At 42.4% G+C, this 21,658-nt stretch overlaps 1 protein-coding gene across 1 annotated transcript in view; it reads right to left on the reverse strand.

The window, feature by feature from the left end:
* Nucleotides 1-21,658, reverse strand: part of calr (calreticulin) — a 56,317-nt gene that overhangs the window by 31,050 nt on the left and 3,609 nt on the right. Inside the window, exons 2-4 of the mRNA XM_060829825.1 lie at nt 15,976-16,077; nt 14,026-14,229; nt 12,557-12,651 (exon numbers count right to left, since the gene is read on the reverse strand). Coding sequence (XP_060685808.1) covers nt 12,557-12,651; nt 14,026-14,229; nt 15,976-16,077 — 401 coding nt within the window. The remainder of the gene's footprint in view (nt 1-12,556; nt 12,652-14,025; nt 14,230-15,975; nt 16,078-21,658) is intronic.

A 21,658-nucleotide genomic window follows, 5' to 3' on the forward strand; every position in this document is an offset into this window, starting at 1 on the left:
GATTGTTAATGTATGAAGTGAAAAGTTGTTGTCCCAAAGCTGAGCCTTGTGGAACACCACTTGTCGCTAGCTGCCACCCTGAGAAGGATCCTTTTATCCACACTCTCTGCTTTCTGCCAGACAGCCAAGCTTCTATCCATGCTAGCACCTTGCCTCTGACACCATGGGCCTTTGTCTTACTCAGTAGCCCTCTGTGCAGCACCTTCACTTTGGATTGTGATGTTGCCGCCAAGCCTCTTTGTATGCAAGAGTAGGCAGCAGACTCATGGATTTGAGCAGGGTGTACCTCAGGACATCTAGTGCTCACTTAGTTTGTGCCTATTTGGATGCTAACAGCATTTCTGCCTTCCGATTTGCATATTGCTGCTTTGTTCAGAAGTGCAAATACAAAGCCAGGCAGTCAGTCATCTTGGTCAGCAACAATCAGTCAAAAGGTGGACATGTTGCTGCACAGCACAATGCTCTGTCACTAAGGATTCTCTCCTAATGGAAATGGAGGGAGAGAGACAAATTTCAGACTCCCACCACCAAGCTTGGCTTTCTCTGGCCTTCTTGGGGGCTAGATTCTCCTGAAATGAAACTAAAGGAGCGGTTGAGTGAAACAAACATGGTTCGCACAGCTGTTAGTGTAGCCACCAGACATGCGCCAGCCTCATCACATTGAGTGGATATCTGCAATTCCAGCTAACTTCTCGCTTTTGCAGGCTCCATCTCAGCTAGTGGTGACCACCTTCATCCTTTGTCCACGGAGGATAGCATCAGACATGCTCCAACCACACCACATTAAAATGGTTCATCTCAAACTCATTTAGAATAAAGTTCTTCATTTCACTTGTGGCTCATCTCCAACTCACTTCGAATAAAGTTCTTCTTGCACTTGTGCACTTGGAATGCAGCATCACTTTGCACAATGATGTTCAGAGACAGTTGGTGAGATCTCCCAAGTGTAAGTAAGATTTATTTTGATATTCATTTATGAAATATGGGCATTGCTGGCTGCCCAGTACTTATTTGCTTTTCCTCAGTTGTCCTTGAGAAGGTAATGGTGCACTGTCCTCTTGAACCGCTGCTATGGGTTGACCACAATACCATTCAGGAGGGAATTCTAGGATGTTGATCCTGTGACGCTGATGGAATGGTGATATCTTTCCAAGTCAGGATGATGAGTGGCTTGGGGGGGAACTTGAAAGTGGGGATGTTCCCAAGTACCTGCTGCCCTTTTCCTTCTAGACAGAACTCATGGATTTGGAAGGTGCTGTCTGAGGATCTTTGGTGAATTTCTGCAGTGGTTCTTGTAAACAGTACACACTGTTACAACTGAGCACCAGTGGTGGAGGGAGTGGATACTTGTGGATATGGTGCCATTTAATTAAATGGGCTGCTTAGTTCTGGATGGAGTGTTTCTTCTTGAGTGTTGTTGAGGCTGCATTCATTCAGGCAAGTAGTGAGTATTCTATCACATTCCAGATTTGTGTCTTGTACATGGTGGACAGGCTTTGGGAGTCAAGAGGTGAGTTACTCACCGCAGTAATCCTCGCCTCTGACCTGCTCTTGAAGCCACTGTGGTTAGTCCAGTCAAGTTTCTGGTCAATGATCACCCCCAGAATGTTAATAGTAGAGGATTCAGAAAATGAAAAACCATTGAATGTCAAGAGGCAGTGGTTAGACTGTCTCTTATTGGTGATGGTCATAGCCTCACATTTATGTGACACAAATGTTACTTGGCACTTTGAGCCCAAACCTGGATATTGTCCAGACCTTGTTGCATTTGAACATGGACTGATTCACGATCTGAGGAGTTATGAATGGTGTGAAACATTGTGCAATCATTAGCGACCATCCCCCTTTCTGACCTTATGTTAAATGTAAGGTCATTGACGAAGCAGCTGAAGGTGGTTACATCTAGGACACTACCCTGAGGAACTCCTGCAGAGGTGCCCTGGAGCTGGGATGACTGACCTCCAACAACCACAACCATCTTCCTATGTGCCAGGTATGACTCCAGAGAGTTTGCCCCCTGAAACCCATTGATTCCCATTCTGCTTAGGCTCATTGATCCACGGTTGGTCGAATGCAACCTTGATGTCAAGGGCTGTTGCTCTCACTTCACCTCTGGAATTCAGTGTTTTTGTCCATTTTTGAATCAAGGCTGTAATGAGGTCAGCAGCTGAGTGGTTGTACTGGAACCCAAACTGAGCACATATTGAGCAGGTTATCGCTGAGCAGGGTGCTGCTTGACTGCTTGACCTTCCACCACTTTACTGATGAGAGTAGATTTGACAGTAATTGGGGCAGGTTGGACTTGTCCTGCTTTTTATGTACAGGACATAGTTGGTAACTTTCCACATTGAGGAGAAAGTAAGGACTGCAGATGCTGGAGATCAGAATCAAAATGTGTGGCGCTGGAAAAGCACAGCAGGTCAGGTAGTATCTGAGGACCAGGAGAGTCGATGTTTCGGACATAAGCTCTTCATCAGGGATGTGATGAAGGGCTTATGCCCAAAAAGTTGACTCTCCTGCTCCTTGGATGATGCCTGACTTGCTGTGCTTTTCCAGCGCCACACTTTTTGACAACTTTTGACACTGTCAGGCAGATGCAAGTGTTATAACTGTACTGGAACAACTTGGCTAGGGAAGTGGCAAGCTTGAGAGCACAAGTATTCAGTGCTATCGTGGAATTTTGTCAGGGCACATAATCTTTGCACATAATCTAAAACGGTTTCTTGATATCACATGGAGTGGATCGAATTGGCTAAAGGTTTGTATCTGTAATGCTGAAAACCACTGGAAGAGGCACAGGTGGATCATCCACAAGGCATTCCGTCTGAAGATTGCTTCAGTCTAATTTTTTGCAGTTAAGTGCTGAGCCCTTCCATCATTGGCAGAGGAGGCTCCACAAATATCCCCATCTTCAATGAGTTGTTTAATTGTCCACCATCATTCAATACTCAATATGGGATCACTTTGCTCTGTCTGTCACTTATGGTTTATGCTATTGGCATGCAAGTAGCTCTGCTTGGTGGTTTCACCAAGTTGACACCTCACCTTCAGGTATGCCTGATGCTGCTCTTGGCACATCTTTCTGCATTCTCTATTCAACCAGGGTTGATCCCCTGGCTTGATGATAATTGTTGAATTGGGGATATGTGAGGCCTTGAGGTTACAGATTATGCTGGAGTACAATTCTGCTGCTGTTGATGGTCCACAATGTCTTACAGATGCCCAGTCTTGAGTTGCTAGAAGTGTTCAGTCTGTCCCATTTAACAGTGATAGTGTCACGCAAAATGATGGAGATTATTGTCAATGTGAAGACAGGACTTAGTCTCTATAAGGGCTGTGCGATGATTGCTTTTACTGATACAGTTGTGAACAGATTATCTGCAGCAGGCAGATTGGTAAGGCTGAGGTCAAGTATGTTTTTCCCTCATGTTGGTTCTCTCACCACCTGCGACACACACAGTCTAGCAGCTACATCCTTAAAGACATGACAAGCTCGATCAGTAATACTGCTGCCAACCCAATATTGGTGGTGGACATTGAAATGCCTCACCAAGAGCACATTTTGTGCTCTTGCCATCCTCAGTGCTTCCTCTAAGTTGTTCAACATGGAGGAGCACCGAATTACCAGCTGAAGGAGGACAGAATGTGGTAGTCAGCATGGGGCTTCCTTGCCCATATTTAACGTGAAGACACAAGACTTCCTGAAGTCCGGAGTCAATGTTGAGAATTTATAGAGCAACTCCCTCCCAGCCACATACCACTTTGCCATGTCCTCTGCTGGGTCTGTCCTACTGGTGGGATAGGACAAATCCAGGGATGGTGATGGTGATGTCTGGGACATTGTCAGTAAGGTATGATTCCATGAGTATGACAATATCAGGCTGTTGCTGACTAGTCTGTGAGACAGCTCACCCAAGTTTGGCACTAACCCCTGGATGTGCGTAAGGAGGACTTTGCAGGGTTGACGAGGCTGTTTCTGCCATTGTCTTTCCTGGTCCTAGGTTGATGCCGGGTGATCCATCCGGTTTAATTTCTTTGAGACTTTATAGCAATTGGTACAAGCAAGTGGCTTGGTAACCCATTTCATAGGGCAATTGAGTCTATCACATTGCTGTGGCAATGTGGGACTAGAGTCACAGGTAGGCCTGATCAGATTTCTTTCCCTGAATGACATTAGTGAACCAGATGGATTTTTCTGACAATCAACAATGATTTCATGCTCACTACTAGATTCTTAATTCCAGACTTTTTAAAATTTGAATTCAAGTTCCACCAACTGCTGTGGTGGGTTCCAACCCGGGTCCCCACTACATCAGCTGAGTTTCTGGATTAATAACATAGCGTTAATACCAAAGGCTATTGCCTTCCTGAAAATATACAGAAAGCACACAGATGAGTAGGTAGCGAGGAGAGGGGAAGGCGTCTGAGAGGGAATAAGGGGAAAACACTGCAATCCTTAGCAGGAGGTGTCTGCACAGGCAGATCTTGAGTGATGTGAGGTAATAGAGAGAAGGAACATCTAAGGTCATTAAACGTCTTCCTGCGTTGCTGGATGTTTCACCAGGTGGTGGATATCACACTTACTCAAGCAGCAACCTCAGAATGAGTGGCAGAATCTGGTACTGTGGTCTCCTCTAATGGCCCTGAGGTAAGAAGATGTCCCTCCTGTTCGCCACCTCATTCGCCAGGGCCTCAAGGTCCCCATTGGTGAAGTGGAGTGCCAATATTCTTCTCTCAGTCACATCCTTTTTAACTGTGCAGCCACACATTGCGAATGGCAATTGGGATTACATCAGGGATGCTGGCTTCAGCAGCATCAAAACACTTACAGCCAGTGAAAGATGAATTAACATATCTCAGTTGCACTGAACAAGTTCACATAGAGATCCTGACTGGGTCGCTATGGTCAATACTGCTGCACTGTAAGATGCTAAAGATGCTTTTTTGGCTGAATATCTATTTTTCTTATTCAGCATAATGTTGCAGTTCTCATTGATCTCCATCATCATCCTGTAGTTCTGAAGCATCTTCCATTTTGTCTAGACAGTGCCAGTTCAATTCCCCAGACATGAATTACATATAAACTTGATGTGGAGGGACTGTCCTATGACCCTCAGTGGCTCAAGTGGTAGAAGGTGTTGCATCACAGTTACACTGGACAGCATGAAATGCACTCTGACCTTCACATTTGGACAACATTTGCAACCTTGCCCCTCTCTCATCTGCACAGCATTTCATGGAAAGTAAGCAGCTATGTCTTCCCTATGTTTTTATTGCATCATTATGGCATTATAGCTAGAAGTTCCACAGTAAGGGTTAGTTCCAAATGAATTTGAGATTGATGCTGCTCGTGGGCTTCCAGTTGTGTGTGTTGGTCATCAATTTGTGTGGATGCTCTTAGTTCAGGAGCCAAAGAGACTAGAGCAACTTCTGCGTCTAGATCCACTCAGGACACCTAAGATGAGTGTATTGTTTGCAATATGAGAAACAAAGCAGCCCCTGTGTCATGAGACCATTCAGCGATCACAGCATATCCAAACAATGTTTGAATCAGCATCCTCTGAACATTTGGACATGGAGGCCCCAAAAAGGAGACCCGTGCGATGCCTCTACAAAGACATGTGGACATTGTTGTCCTGGTTCAAATGTCTGTTCCTCAAGCCTTTTGGTGCATGTACAATACTGAGGGCCTATCCCCCACATCCCCAATCCAAGACATTGCTTTCACCTCACACCAATTAATGGGATTGATTAGTGGTTTGGATGATGTGGTGAACAGTGCTAAGGCCAGGACTTTTAGTCGATACACTAATTCAAAACATAAAATGTGTATACAGCATTTTGTGAAAATAGATGACTTTAATCTGTACCCTCTCACTGTCTGTTTTGTGCTCTTGTCCTTTGAAGGCAATGCACAAAAATGGAGCCCCACCCTCACAGAATGAAACACTTACAGTTGCTACTCTGGGTGTGATGACAGTTATTTTCATCTCCATGGTGCACTTGTTATTTACACCTCGGTGAAAGGAAACAATAGGCATACTTCACAGGCTCATAGACTCAGCCTCTCAGTCTAGGTGAGCACACAAATTGTCATACTCCCGTTTTCCTAGCCCTCTCTGCCAATCTCATTGGCTTTGATCTTCCCCACATTCCCATCCAGCCTATTTATTTAACTACTAGTCTCCCTTCTTTACCCTCAAAACCCAGGGCATATAGTTTGGTCATGCCAAACATCATGATGCATTGTCCCCATCAAACTCAGGTTTGCGGTGACCATCAAACATCTCCTCCTGGCTCCCCTTCACACAATATACCACTCCCTCCCATCTCTATGGTTTCTCACCCAGTTATGTGAGGTTTCCACCTATGTTAGGTTTCACAATTATTATCCCAGCATGTGCCTTCCATCCCCAAAGATGGCTTCCCAACTTCTTCACTGCCACAGTGCCCCCAATAATATCCTTTGACTTTCTTTGGATAGACCCCAGTACTGATTGTGGCACACCCACCTGACAAGCTTAAGAAGACAGAAAGTGTAATGCTGGGAAAGCACAGTCAGTCAGGCAGCATGCGAGGAACAAGAAAGTTGATGTTTCGAGCATAAGCTCTTCATCAGGAATGTGGGTCGGTCGGTCGGTGGGGGCAAAGCAGCTGACGGAGGTGGGGCAGGGGGAAGGTAGCTAGGAATGCATTAAATGGATGCAGATGGGGCGTGATGGTATTAGGTCGGAGTGGAGGGTGGAGTGGATAAGTGGGAAGGAAGGTGGACAGGTAGGACAGTTCAAAAGGACAGTGCTGAGTTGAAGGGGTAGCCATGGGCACCTGCATGGGCTCTAGCTACACCTGCCTCTTCATCAGTTACATGGAACAGTCCATCTTCCACAGTTACACCAGCACCATTCCCCACCTTTTCTTCTGGGACATGGATGACTGTATCAGCGTCACCTCGTGCTCCCACAAGGTGGTTGAACAGTTCATCAACTTCGCAACATCTTCCACCCTGACCTCAACTTCACCTGGACCATCTCGGACACCTCCCTCTCCTTCCTGGATCACTCCATCTTCATTTCCAGTGACCGACGCAACACAGATCTGCTTCAAATGCACAAACGGCCACAACTACCTGGACTAAACCTCCTCCCACCCACCCCCTGTAAAAACGTTATCCCTTACTCCCAATTCCTCCACCTCCATTGCATCTGTTCCCAGAAGCTGAAAATGTGTTGCTGGTTAAAGCACAGCAGGTTAGGCAGCATCCAAGGAACAGGAAATTTGACGTTTCGGGCCAGATGATGAAGGGCTCTGGCCTGAAACGTCGAATTTCCTGTTCCTTGGATGCTGCCTAACCTGCTGTGCTTTAACCAGCAACACATTTTCAGCTCTGATCTCCAGCATCTGCAGACCTCACTTTTTACTCTGTTCCCAGGAGGACCAATTCCACTCCAGAACACCCCAAATGGCTCCTACTTCATGGACTGCAGTTTCCCCTGCCACAAGGTCAACAATGTCCACCAGCACATCTCCCCCACTTCCTGCACCTCTGCCCTTGAACCCCACCCCTCCAACCGCAACAAGGACAGAACCCCCCGGTCCTCACCTTTCACCCCACCAACCTCCGAATACAATGAATCATCCACCACCTACAGTCCGACCCCACCACCAGAAATATATTTCCCTCCCACCCCAATCTGCTTTCTGCTGAGACCATTCTCTCCGTGATTTCTTGTTAGGTCCACTCACCCCATCAACCCACCCACCACCCCTGGCACCTTATGTTGCCACAACCAGAGGTATAAAACCTGCGCTAACACCTCCCCCTCACCTCCATTCAAGGTCCCAAAGGATCCTTTCACATCTGGCAGAGATTTTTCTACACCTCCAAACACCTCATCTACTGTGTCCACTGCTCTCGATGTTGTCTCCTTTATATTGGGGAGACAGGACACCAACTTGTGGAGCGTTTCAGAGAACACCTCTGGGACACATGCACTAAACAACCCTCTGTCCTGTGTCCAATCACTTCAACTCCCCCTCCCACACGAATAAGGACACTCTAGTCCTGGGCCTTCTCCACCATCATCTCCTAGCCACCCGACAACTCATCTTCTGCTTTGGAATTCACTAACCACATGGAATCACCAGTTTCCTCAATGCCCTCCAACCACCTCATCCCAGACCCAACCCTTCAACTGCCCTCTTGAACTGTCCTAACTGTCCATTTTCATTCACATCTATCCACTCTGCCCTCCACTCCAACCTATCTATCACTATCATTCCCCCACCTACATCCACCTATTGCATTCCTAGCTACTTTCCCCACAGCCCTTCCCTTCTCCCATTTGTCTCTTAGTCCCCTTGGGCCTACCTCCTACATTCCTGATGAAGAGTTTATGCTCGAAATGTCAACTCTCCTGCTCCTCAAATGCTGCCTGAGCAGCTGAGCTTTTCCAGCTCAACTCTTTCTGTCTCACTAAGTTTGTCAGGTGGGTGTGCCACAATCAGTTCCGGGGTCTATCCAATGGAAGTCCTCATTTTCTCCTAACTTAATGAGACAGCCCTGATTGATGAATGAACATTCTCCTGTCTGATATCTGTGCAGCTTCCTGACTGACTGACTGCTAACCTACAGATTGGTGGAACTGGCCCTGCTGGACTGATCATTGCCCACTCCCCAGATTGTAGAAAGACAGACTCCTGGACACACTAAGTAGCTGACTGACCATGTCCAAAATCCTGGACTATAATCAGATGCAACCTGTGAGTTACTGTGCTGGTACCTCCTGATAGAAGTCCCTTTTCTTGTTTGAAGTGACCACAAACTCCTGCCCTTAGTCTTTGAGATATGACTGTCTGGTTGAAGCGCATACAATGTGTTCGCCATGTAAGGTGTTAGTACGTAGTGTTGATATAACACTGATCTAGCCGGACTGTAAACTGTTCAGCCCCTTGACTGATCATTGCTGACAATCATGACAAGCTGCCTGGCTTTGTCTACACTAAACAGCAAAGCAAGTCAGAAGTTCTGCAAGATTTTAAGTTCTAAATAAAGTGGCAAACTGCGAAAAGGCAAAGCAAAGATGCCATGATCCAAGTAGGTACAAAATGATTGAGCATGAACAGCGTAAATCAGGAGCCCTGAGATGCACCTTAATTTATTCTTTTGATGGGTATTTGCCCCTGGCAGCAGCACTACAATGAAAATTGCTAATGTACTCCAAGGTAGCATTTGAAGTGGCAACCTGTATTGTAAGTGGATCAGAGATATGTCATGATGATGCAGTGAGGTCTATCATTGGCTAATGCCAAACTCATTGGATGAGGGTGTAGGCAGTCACTGCCCATGGAGCATAACCTGAGATGTTGGTCGCTGCTGTCCCTTGAGGCCCAGGAGAGCAAGCAGCAAGCTGGTCCAGCCAGGTACTCATTCTATTTTTCATGTTGGGAATTGTTGTTATCTAATTTCTAGCCAGCATGTTGGAGAGTACAAACTGTGCATTGATAGGTGAGATTTGTTGCTAATAGCATGCAAATGCATGTTAGAAAGGTTCTTGCAGCTCCCAACTAAGATTCTCATCTCACAATTCAAAACTTGGATGCACATCTAGACATTTTTTGAGATCAAGAATCTATTTTCTTCTGAGTTCACCATTTTTTCCCAACTGCCCTACCATTACCCATATCATTCAGAGGCTGGGAAGATTCTGCTCAGTGTTTCAATTCGAAAATATTTAGCTACAATGCATGCCAGGTACAACGTATTTAGATTAGATTAGATTAGACTTACAGTGTGGAAACAGGCCCTTCGGCCCAACAAGTCCACACCGACCCGCCGAAGCGCAACCCACCCATACCCCTACATTTACCCCTTACCTAACACTATGGGCAATTTAGCATGGCCAATTCACCTGACCCGCACATCTTTGTGACTGTGGGAGGAAACCGGAGCACCCGGAGGAAACCCACGCAGACACGGGGAGAACGTGCAAACTCCACACAGTCAGTCGCCTGAGTCGGGAATTGAACCCGGGTCTACAGGCGCTGTGAGGCAGCAGTGCTAACCACTGTGCCACCGTGCCTACTTGATTTTCTTCATTAGAGACACATAGCCATCTGACAAAGACCTGGAAAATGGGTGGCACGGTGCCACAGTGGTTAGCACTACTGCCTCACAGCGCCAGAGACCTGGGTTCAATTCCCGCCTCAGGTGACTGACTGTGTGGAGTTTGCACTTTCTCCCCGTGTCTGCATGGGTTTACTCCGGGAGCTCCAGTTTCCTCCCACAGTCCAAAGATGTGCTAAATTGCCCGTAGTGTTAGATAAGGGGTAAATGTAGGGGTATGGGTGGGTTGCGGGTCGGTGTGGACTTGTTGGGCCGAAGGGCCTGTTTCCATACTGTAAGTAATCTAATCAATAACATGTTACTGTGCCAAGCTTCTCTGCTGTTTTTAACAGAATATTGTGATCATGAACAAAGCATTTTGTATGCAAACAAATATTCTGACTCAACTTCCATTTGAGGTATGACATTTAAAATTGTTATTTACATGTTCAACAAAAATGAAGTATGCAAATAAAGTTTCACTCTTGGCATACTTTCATCCTACAATCGGATGGATTCTCAGTGTTTAATTTTTATAAGTAGTTAAACATTCTAAATTGATTAATAGTACATCAATCCAACACTTAAATTACATGCATCACTAACTGTGTAAAATATAATAGGAATGAAATTTGTCATGGTAGTAGCAAATAATACTCATTTTTATATTCCACTTTTTTTTCAGTGGATTCAATGAAAAGGAATGGGACAAGTTGATAAATGGGTTGACAATTCATTATCATACAGTTTGTTGTTTTGAAAGATGGATCTTTCCAAACCATCGTTGGAACTTTTTGAGGATGAATCATTTGGGTAGACAAAGAAGAATCAGTAAATGCAGTATACCTGGATTTCCAAAAGGCAAACAATAAGGTGTCTTAGATAAAATAAAACACATGGAACTGGGGGCAACGTTTTAACATGGAATGGAAATTCATTAAGTTAGGGGGAAAAGAGTGCGCATAGACAGGGTGTTTTGACATGGACAAACTCTGACTAGTAGAGTGCTATGAGGATTAACTTGGGGACCCCAGATATTGTGGGTCAGTGGTCGGCACCGCTGCCTCACAATGCCAGGGACCTGAGTTCGAATCTAGCCTCAGGTGATTGTCTGTGTGGAGTTTGCACATTCTCCCCATGTCTGTCTGGGTGTTCCGGTTTCCTCCCACAATCCAAAGATGTGCAGGTTAGGTGAATGGGCCATGCTAAAATTGCCCATAATGTTCAGGGATGTGTAGGTTAGGTGCATTAATTAGGGGTAAATGTAATGGGGTAGGGAATAGGTCTGGGTGGCTTACATTTCAGAGGGTCAGTGTGGACCTTTAGGGCAAAGGGCCTGCTTCCACATTGTAGGGATTCCACAACAATCTATATTGATGACTTGAAGAGACGAGTCATGTATCTATGGTTACTGACGGAACCAAAGGGATATGGAAAGGTAGATTTTGGGAAGGATATGTAGAACTGCAAACAAATCCTAGAGGCAAAGACAACACGTAGTGAGTAGACAACAGGATGGCAGGTGGAATATATTGAGGGCATCTGTGAAGCTATTTTAGATTAGATTAGATTACTTACAGTGTGGAAACAGGCCCTTCGGCCCAACAAGTCCACACCGACCCGCCGGTGGGTCAGAAAAGCAGAATAATTTTGATAAGTGTGAAATGTTAAAATGGTGTTGTTCAGAGAGACTTAGTGAATTCATAAACAGAGTGCAGAAAGTTAACATACATGTAGAGCATGTAATTAAGAAAGCAAATGGCATGCTGGACTTCATTGCAAGGAGTTTGGAGTATAGGAATAATGAAGACTCGCTCCAGTTGTATAATTTGTGAGCTCACATCTGGAGTACTATGCCGTTTTGTTCTTTATATTTAAGGGAGAGCATACCTGCTTTACAGGTTACATTGAAGATTTTGCTAAATGCATTCCTAGAATAAAGGATGAGAGGCTAAATACTCTCTGGAGTCTATACTCTCTGGAGTTTAAAAATATGGGAGACAATCCTATCAAAACATGAAAAGAATTTGGAAGTATTAACAGTGTAAATGCTGAGAGATTGTCTCTGCTAGTCAGGAAATGAAAGCACAAGGTTACAGTCATAGCATATGGAGTCAATCATGAGGGGCACGGATACATTTAAATTATTTCACTTCAAGGCTTGTGAAGCTGGGGAACTCTCTACCTGAGAGGGTTATGGATCTACTATCACTGAATACATTGAAGGCTGAGATAGATGTGTGAGTCAAGAGGTATGAAAAGCAGGCAAAAAAGTGGAGTTGAAACACAAAAGCAGTTACAGTCTGTGAACGATGTGCAAATGTGACAAGCTGTACGCTTTACCCTGGTTTTCATTTCTTGTATTCCTGCGCTCTTGGAGTTGTTCAACTTATCTATTAGAGATTAAAAGTATGTTGTCAAGCTCAAATTTGATGTTGTTTGAAACAAAATTACCTTGCATCTAATATCTTTTTTAATCAAGTAGTTTTCTCCTTTGTAGCTGAAGATCACGTGAACTTTTTTTGTTTCTGGTCCACAAATATCGGGACCTGAGGAATATGATGACATTAAAATTTACTATTGAACTCTGAAGGAAATTATAGCCTGTTGAAGACATGGTTATCTATTTCACTACTTTAAATATTATTATTGTCTTTGATGAAGGTGTAAAAGGTATCCACTGAAAAACTTTGCTCTATTACCAACTTTCAACTGACTGAGCATCCAACCTGAATTCCCAAGAAACTTCAACATGGACCATGGTGCTGCTGTCTAATTCCATATGATATTTATGGTTTTATTTTGTTCCAAGAAATTTGCTTGGTATTTTTCTTATAATAATTTTAATTGCGCTTGATTAAGTTACATTGAAAAGTTTTCACAAATGCAATTACTTAATGAGCATCAGTGATAATTATCAAACTTACATGTCACCTTAATAATTAGATGGAGTCAAATATGAGCTCTGTGATTGTATTAGGCTCTAACTGGTTTATTTCATATAGTTTAGCACTGTAGAATAGAATTGGAGTCTGATATACATACATCTTTATAAGTTTTCATAGAGACACACAATGTAAACAACGATCTGATTGAAACGCAACCACCATAGTTTCAGTCTGTTCCTACACATCACAAAAGTGAACTTCCAAGTTAATACCCATTGCCTGAATGCAGTCAAACTCTCAGTCAATTACGTGATGTTCTCATTCTGGCACATGGTAGTGATTGGCAGAAAATTTCAACACAATTATTGTTGGGATTTCAGAATATGGCACTATAGGAAATTTCAGTACCAGGAGTGGAGATGCCATATAGTGTGGGCGGCACTGCTGCCTCACAGCGCCAGAGACCCGGGTTCAGTTCCCGCCTCAGGCGACTGACTGTGTGGAGTTTGCACGTTCTCCCCGTGTCTGCATGGGTTTCCTCCGGGTGCTCCGGTTTCCTCCCACAGTCCAAAGATGTGTGGGTCAGGCGAATTGGCCATGCTAAATTGCCCGTAGTGTTAGGTAAGGGGTAAATGTAGGGGTATGGGTGGGTTGCGCTTTGGCGGGTCGGTGTGGACTTGTTGGGCCGAAGGGCCTGTTTCCACACTGTAAGTAATCTAATCTAATCTAATCTAATAATAAAAACAGGCACCAAACCTCGACAAATGAAATTGTCCCAGATTTGCTAATGTTAGATTAATACTAAAGTGAAGGTCATGAAAATATCATCCTTGCTAGTTTTACAATCTGTTCTTAAAACCTCTCTACCTATTCCTTTCCATTGACCTTCCTTAAAAAATGAATGTTCTGATGAAGTGTATATGATCAATTTTCATAATAGCACTCGTTTTTGATAGGGTTAAGATAGATTCAGTGACATCGTAAATGGTGTCATTTTGAAGACTTGGTATGAGTTGATCCATGGTCACTACTTACCAAACATTATATAATAAGGAGAATTTCCAGACATATCTTCTTGGTTGAGATTAGCAGGAAAAAGCTTAATGTATCCCCCACCACAGTCAATATTTTGCTCATGTTTAACAGTGAATTGTATGACTAATGTTTGTCCTTCATTGTTGAATTCTTCAAACCTAATTGATCTTGCATAAAACTTGACATCCTGACTTGTTTGGATTCCTGTAAGACAAAGTAAAGTATGTACTTTGAGATAGTTTGAAGAGCAGATCAAAAAATTGATACAAAGATGTATAAGTAAAATAGTCACTCCAAGACATCTATGGTACTTGACATTCTCTCTGAAAAAATATTTTTTATTTATTGGTGTTACCATTCTAAAACTGAATAATACAAATTTTACTGCTTTCCAGGTGCTAGGGCCAGGAATATTTCAGAAAAGCTGGAAATGTTTTCAGAAAGAACAGGAGAACAATCCATGTGATCCATGTTGGATCCAAAGGTATAGAAAAGGTATTATATTTTGCAAAACAAATTTAGAAATGGGTTCTGGAACAAAATTCTCCAGTTTATATTCCCCACCATGTGCTTACTTGAGAAAGCATATAATTGCATTGGAGGAAACACACAGAAAGTTAACTAGATTAATTCCAGAGGTGAAAAGCTTTTCTGTTGAGGAAACATTGAGTAGGTTAGGTCTATACTCACTTGAGTTCAGGAGAATCAAAAGAGATTTAACTGAGGTATATAAGATGCTAAAGGGTTTTGGCAAAGTATACATAGAATGAATGTTTCCATTTGTGGGGTAATCTAGGATGAGAGGTCACAGTTTTAGGACAAGGGGCAGCAGATTTAATACAGAGATGAGGAGGAATTACTTCTCTTAAAAGATCATGCATCTATAGAATTCACTACTTTATAGTGCTGTGGACACCGGGTCACTGAATACTGAGGAACCTCAATTATCCAAAGGACATGGGCGGGCAGTATTTCATTCGGTTAATTGAATTTTGGATAATTGAATGCCAACTAACATAGTTTAGTCGAACATCGGGACCTTGCGATCTTGCCGGATAATCCGATATTCACATAATTAAGTGCCGGATAACTGAGGTTCCTTTGTAAATTTAAGGAGGATTTAGACAGATTTTCGCTTAGAAGTAGATTAAAGGGTTATGGGGATGACCAGGAAAGTAAAGTTGAGGTTGAGATAAGATCAGCCGTGATTATATTAAATGGCAGAGCACACTCAAAGGGCTGAACTGCTATTCTGCTCTGAGTGCTTATGTCCCAGAAGAGGGAAGAATGGAAGACTAAGAACTCACCTCGTGGCTAAAGAAATGATACCAGGAAAATAATTTCCATTTTGTGTTATACTGACATCTGGTCTGGGGAACAAGGAGACACTACATCCATATTGGAAGTAAGCTAACGAAATGAAAAATAATACTAAACAGGGGAGAGAAGAAGTATTTAAACTAGGAAAGAAAAAAAACAGGGTAAATAAAAAGAATTCGAACGTGAAAGTAGATAATGTGGAATTAGATTAAATTGATGTTAAAACAAAAATTAATAATAAATAAAATGAATAAAGGAAGTGCAAGAGGAAGAAAGGAAAACGTCAGATTGACCAGTCATACAATCACAAAGTAAGCTTGACTCAAGTATAATGGGAAAAGTGCAAACTTAAATGTAAACAAAAACAAGTAGTTTATAATATTTTTAGGAAAGAGAATATAAGATTAAACAAAAAACAATATTTACAGTATATGGGAAGGAGAGCTACAGATAGATCAATCTGGTGGAGAGCAAAGATTTCATGAAGTATTATTGCATAAGTAAATATGAACTAGAAAACAAACCTCTTTGTGGGGAAAGAGAGGAAAATAGTAGAGGAAACCTGGAGATTTAAATCAGGAAGCTGAATTAATGTAATTTGTTTCTGCTTATTCTATTTTCACTGTTTACCTTTGTCCTTCTCAGAATCACCATAGAATTTTCCTGCATGGAGTATGAATTTACCATAGTCAGACCTGTGTTTTGATTCTATCCATCTTTTTTCCCAAGCATCTATATATAAAAAAAATGAATCACAAAGCTTAAGAGTTGTACGTAAATTATCGCTTGATTGAGATAAAATGTTTGAAACCACATCAGAGGTGCAACAAGTTAAAGTGAAACACTAAAACAGGTACTTTGCTGATGTTGCAAAATTTAAAAGATGAATCATCCATTATGTTAACTTGTAAGGCATTCAACGGGGAAATGTGTAAAACACTGTGTGAAACAAAGACATGGGTTACAGGGCAACAATATTCCATTTGTAAGGAATAAACTGCTTTGATGAGATATCATGCCTAACTCTCTCAAGATAGGTTACATGACCTAGTTCTTTCAAAAGTGAGATAACGAGAGTAAGAAGACATTGCGTTCCTGTTCGGAGTGAAGGGCAAGGGCAAGGAGAAGAGAATACTGGTTAACTAGAGATATTGAGGCTCTGGTCAAGAAAAAGAAGGAAGCATATGTCAGGTATAAATGCTGAGATCAAGTGAATCCCTTGAAGACTATAGGGATTGTAGGGGCATACTTAAAAAGGAAATCAGGAGAGCAAAAAAATGAAATGAGATAGCTTTGGCCAATTAAATTATGGAGAATCCAAAGAGATTCTACAAGTACATTAAGGGCAAAAGAGCAACAAGTGAGAGATCAATAGGGCTTCTTAAGTGTGGAACTACAGGAGGCGTGAGATGAATATTTCATGTCAGTATTTACTGTAGGAAAGACATGGAAGCTAGAGAACTTGGGGAAATAAATAGTGATGTCTTGAAACGGTCCACATTACAGAAGAAGAGGTGCTAGAGGTCTTAAAAAGCATAAAGATTGATAAATCCCCAGGACCTGATCAAGTGTTATGAAGATGTGGGTGTACTGTATCTTTAAGAGAGTTAGAAGATGACAGAACTATGTGACAGCACCAAGTGTTCTCGGTAAGGTAAGAATGTAACACTTGGTTGAAAATAGATTAGCTGGGTTGCCTGGAAACAACAAAACAGATTCAAATTAGGCCAATCAGTTTAAATTATACCCCCAAAATGCCAAATTCCAATCAAGTTTGAATTTAGTATATTGACAATCTTAAAAGCCAATGACACAATCCGATGCTTTGGCGTGGGGGGGTTAAGACTGGGGAAAATTGAACAGTTGGGAGGAGAACTGCCAAGCCACCAGCATGCAAAGACTACCGAGAAATGGCTCTCTTAAAGGTACCTTTACTGATCAGTAACCTGTGAAGCAAAATCCCCAAGAAGAAAAGAAGAGAGGAATACAGAAAAGAACCTAAAGCTTCCTGGTTTTGAGATAAGAACTTTTGTAAATCTGAATCAGGATTTTTTTTCAGACCAGTATTATAGAAGGGAAAGTAAAATATAGGTTAGAGGAAGGGGTTGTAAATAGTCATTAGTTAAGTATTCTCTGTTATACTTTAAGAGATAAAGTTGTTAATTTTTGCTTTAAATAGTTTATGGCCGCTCGAATTTTCACAGATTACTACATGGGATAAATCTTTTCTCTTTTGCTGGTTTAAATTAAGCTGGAGGGTTTACCCCGTATCGTAACACAAGTGTATCCTAGAACATCATGGAAAGCTAGGGAGGAATTTGCGGTGCCCCTAGTAGAGATATTTATACAACTACAGCCATGGGTGAGGTGCCGGAAGACTGGAGAGTGGCTAATGTTGTGCCTTTATTTAAGAAAGACTGCAATGAAAAACCTGAGAATTATAGATCGGTAAATCTGACATCACTGGTGGGTAAGTTGTTGAAGGGAATTCTGAAAGACAGAATTTACATGAATTTGGAGAGGCAAGGGCTGATTAGAAATAGTCAGCATGGTTTTGTAATCGTATCTCACAAATTTTAATTTTTTAAGGACATGACCTAGAGGATAAACAAATATAGAGCAGTCATGTTGTCTACATGGATTTTAGCAAGGCTTTTGACAAGGCTTCACATATTAGACATGTTAATAAAGTTAAATCACATGGAATCCAGGGAGAGCTAACTGATTGGATAAAAAATTGGCTTGACAGTGGGAACATAAAGTCATGACAAAGGGTTTTTTTGGACTGGATGCCTGTGAGCAGCAGTGTTCTGCAGGTATCGGCTGGGTCCACTGTTCTTGGTCATTTATATAAACAATTTGGATGAGAATATAATAAATTTGTGGATGACACCAAAATTGATGTTATAGTGGACAGTGAAGAAGGTTATCCAAGAGTACAATGGGATCTTGATCAACGGGACAACTGGGCAGAGGACCGGCAGATGGAGTTTAATTTAAATAGATGCAAAGTATTGCATTTGATAAGACAAATATGGGCAGGATTTACACAGTTAATAGTAGAGTCTTGGGTAATGTTGTTGAGCAGAGAGAGCTAGGGGTTCAGGCCTTGAAATGGTGTCACAGATAGACAGGGTGGTTAAGAAGTTGTTCGGCACAAGTGCCTTTATTAGTCAGAGCACTGAATATAGGCGGGTGTGCAGGACATGTGAGGCCACTTTTGGAGTGTTGTGTATAGTTCTGGTCACTCTGCTATAGGAAGCATATTATTAATTGGAAAGGGTACAGAAAAGGTTTTAACAGATGGCACTGGAACTGGACAGTTTGAGCTCTAAGGAGATCCTGGATATGCTGGATTTTTTTTTCTCTGAAACATAGGCAGTTGAGGGGTGACATTACAGAGATTTATAAAATCATGAGGGGCATAAATAAGGTATTTTTCTCAGGTTAGGGGAATTCAAAACTTGAGGGCATAAGTGTAAGGTGAGAGGGGAAAAAAAGATCCGCCAGGGACCCAAGTTCGAATCCAGTCTTGGGCGACTGTTTGTGTGAAGTTTGCACATTCTCGCTATATCTGCGTGGGTCTCCTCCAGGTGCTCTGGTTTCCTCCTATAAGCCAAAGATGTACAGGTTAGGTGAATTGGCCATGCTATATTGCCTATAGTGTTCAGGGATGTGTAGGTTAGGTGCATTAGTCGAGGTAAATGTAGAGTAATAGGGTAGGGGAATGAGTGGGCTACTCTTCGAAGGTTTCGTCTGGGCTTGTTGGGCCTAGTGGCCTGTTTCAACACTCTGATTCTATGAAAAGTCACCTGAGGAGCAACTTTTCACACAGAGGATGGTGCACATATGGAATGAACTGCCAGAGAAAGTAGTGGATGCAGGAACAGTTACAACATATAAAAGACATTTGGACAGGTACATGATAGCAAAGGTTCAGAGGGATATGGGCCAAGCAAATGGGATTAGTTTAGTTTAGGTGGCTCAGTGGTTAGCACTGCTACCTTACAGTGCTATGAACCCAGGTTCAATCCCAGCTTTGGGTGACTGTTGGTGTGGAATTTGCACGTTGTCTATGTGGGTCCTCTGTTTTTCTCCAACATTCAAAAGATGTGCAGGTTAGGTGGATTAGCTATGTTAAAAAAAATTGTCCAGGGATTTGTAGGCAAGGTAGTTTAGCCAAGAGAATTGCGGGGAGGGGAGGGGGGATCTGGCTGGGATGCTTTTCGGAGAGTCGGTGCAGACTCAGTTAGCCAAATGGACTTCTTCCAAACTGGAGAGATTCTATGACATTCAGTTGGGCGAAAGGGTCTGTTTCTGAGCTGTATAACTTTCTTGATGAAAAAAATCCTCAATTGTATGTCAGCAAGATTTTCCTCATTCAACATTATCCAGGAAATTTGTCTTAAAAGTCTATTGATATACTTTCTTAGTCAGAGAAATTTGATATAGGAGAGCCAATGGATGTGATCTGTTTGGATTTCCAGAAGGCCTTTGACTAGGTGCCACACAGGAGGCTGCTGAATAAGATAAGAGCCCATGGTTTTGGAGGCATGGAATTGGCATGGATAGAGAACTTGCTGACTGGCAGAAGGCAGAGAATGGGCATGGATGAGTCTTGACAGGATGGTAGCCAGTGACTAGTGGAGTTCCATAGGGCTCAGTGTTGGGACGACAACTATTCATGTTATGCATTAACAATCTGGACAAAGCAACTGAAGGCACTGTTCCTAAGTTTGCAGATAACACAAAGATAGGCTGAGGGAAAGGTAATGTTGCAGAGGCCTTGGACAGGCTGGGAGAATAGGCAAAGTGGCAAATGGAAAGCCGAGTGGGAATATGTGAGATTATTCACTTTGACAGGAAGAAAAGAATTGTTGACTATTTTTTAAATGGGAAAAGGCTTTGGAAATCTGAAGCTCAAAGGCACTTCGGAGTCCTAGTTCAGCCCTATTTCTCTTAAAGTTAATATGCAGGTTTAGTTGGCTGTTAGGAATGCAAAATGTATTGCTAACATTAATTTCAAGAGGGTTTGAATGCAAGAGCAGGGATGTACAATTGATGCTGTATAAGATTCTGGTCAGACCACATTTCATATATCATGCACAGTTTTTGGCCCCGTATCTTTGGAAGGATGTGCTGGCATTAGAAGGGGTCCAGAGGGGGCGAACAAGGATGATCCCTGGGATGAAGGACTTGATATATGAAGTGTAGTTTAGGACTTTGGGTCTGCACTCAGTGGAGTTTAGAAGGAATGGGGGAACTCATCGAAACTTACAGAATACTGAGAGGCCTGGATATAGTGGACATGGAGAAGATGGTTTCACTATAGGAGAGACTAAGACCCTAAAATTAAGGACAACCCTTCAGAATTGAGATGAGGCAGAATTTCTTCAGCCAAAGGGTTGTGAATCCATGGAACACATTGGCAAGAAGGTTGTAGAGGGCAAGTCATTGAGTGCATTTAAGACAGCGATTGATAGGTTCCTGATTAGTGAGAAGATCAAAGGCTTTGAAGAGAAGGCAGAAGAATGTGTTTGAGAAACATATCAGCCATGATTGAATGGTGGAATGGACATTTGGGCTGAATGGCCTAATACTGCTCCTTTATCTTATGGTCTTATTGTCCAACAGTAACATTTGATTTTAATTTCCAATAAATCTGATGTTGTTCTCTTTGAATTACTTATTGATAACTGCAAATATTACCCTTTGAAATTATGGCATTGTTGCTCAGTGACAAGTGAAATATGGAAGAAATTGTATAATGAGACAGCAAAGGGTGGTGCTGGTGGGGAAGTTTTTTGGTAGAGATATTCAGCTAAACTCACTAGCTTGCTTTTAGTTCTTCAAGTACCTATCAAGGTGTTGAGGTGCATAAAGCATGGAATGCTTCATTATGTGTGAAATTACAAATTGAACTAAATACTGCAATTGCTAAACGGGTCTGGAGCTAAATGTTCCTGGCTGAACCCAAACAGCAATACTGAGCAAATTACTGCTATTACCAGTTGATTATTAACCTTACTTTACATCACTTTACCGGTGATCAAAAGTACTCTGCTAAGGTGATACTTGGCTGAATTGGACTTATCCTTCAATTTGCGGACAGGATATCTTTGGGCAATTTTTAATTGTAGAGTAATAATATTAACTACAAGTCTGCAGAACACCTTGTTTTTTTTTTGGATGTTTCCCGATGCTAGGGTGAGCACTATGCAGGGTTGATTTGTACTGTCAGGTGCCCAGGCCAATGTTAGAGAAGTCACCAGGCTATTGGTCAACAAATTTATTTGAAATGACAAGCTTCCTC

This window comes from Hemiscyllium ocellatum, chromosome 9, assembly GCF_020745735.1.
Source record: "Hemiscyllium ocellatum isolate sHemOce1 chromosome 9, sHemOce1.pat.X.cur, whole genome shotgun sequence".
In the NCBI taxonomy this organism is placed as follows: Eukaryota; Metazoa; Chordata; class Chondrichthyes; order Orectolobiformes; family Hemiscylliidae; genus Hemiscyllium; species Hemiscyllium ocellatum.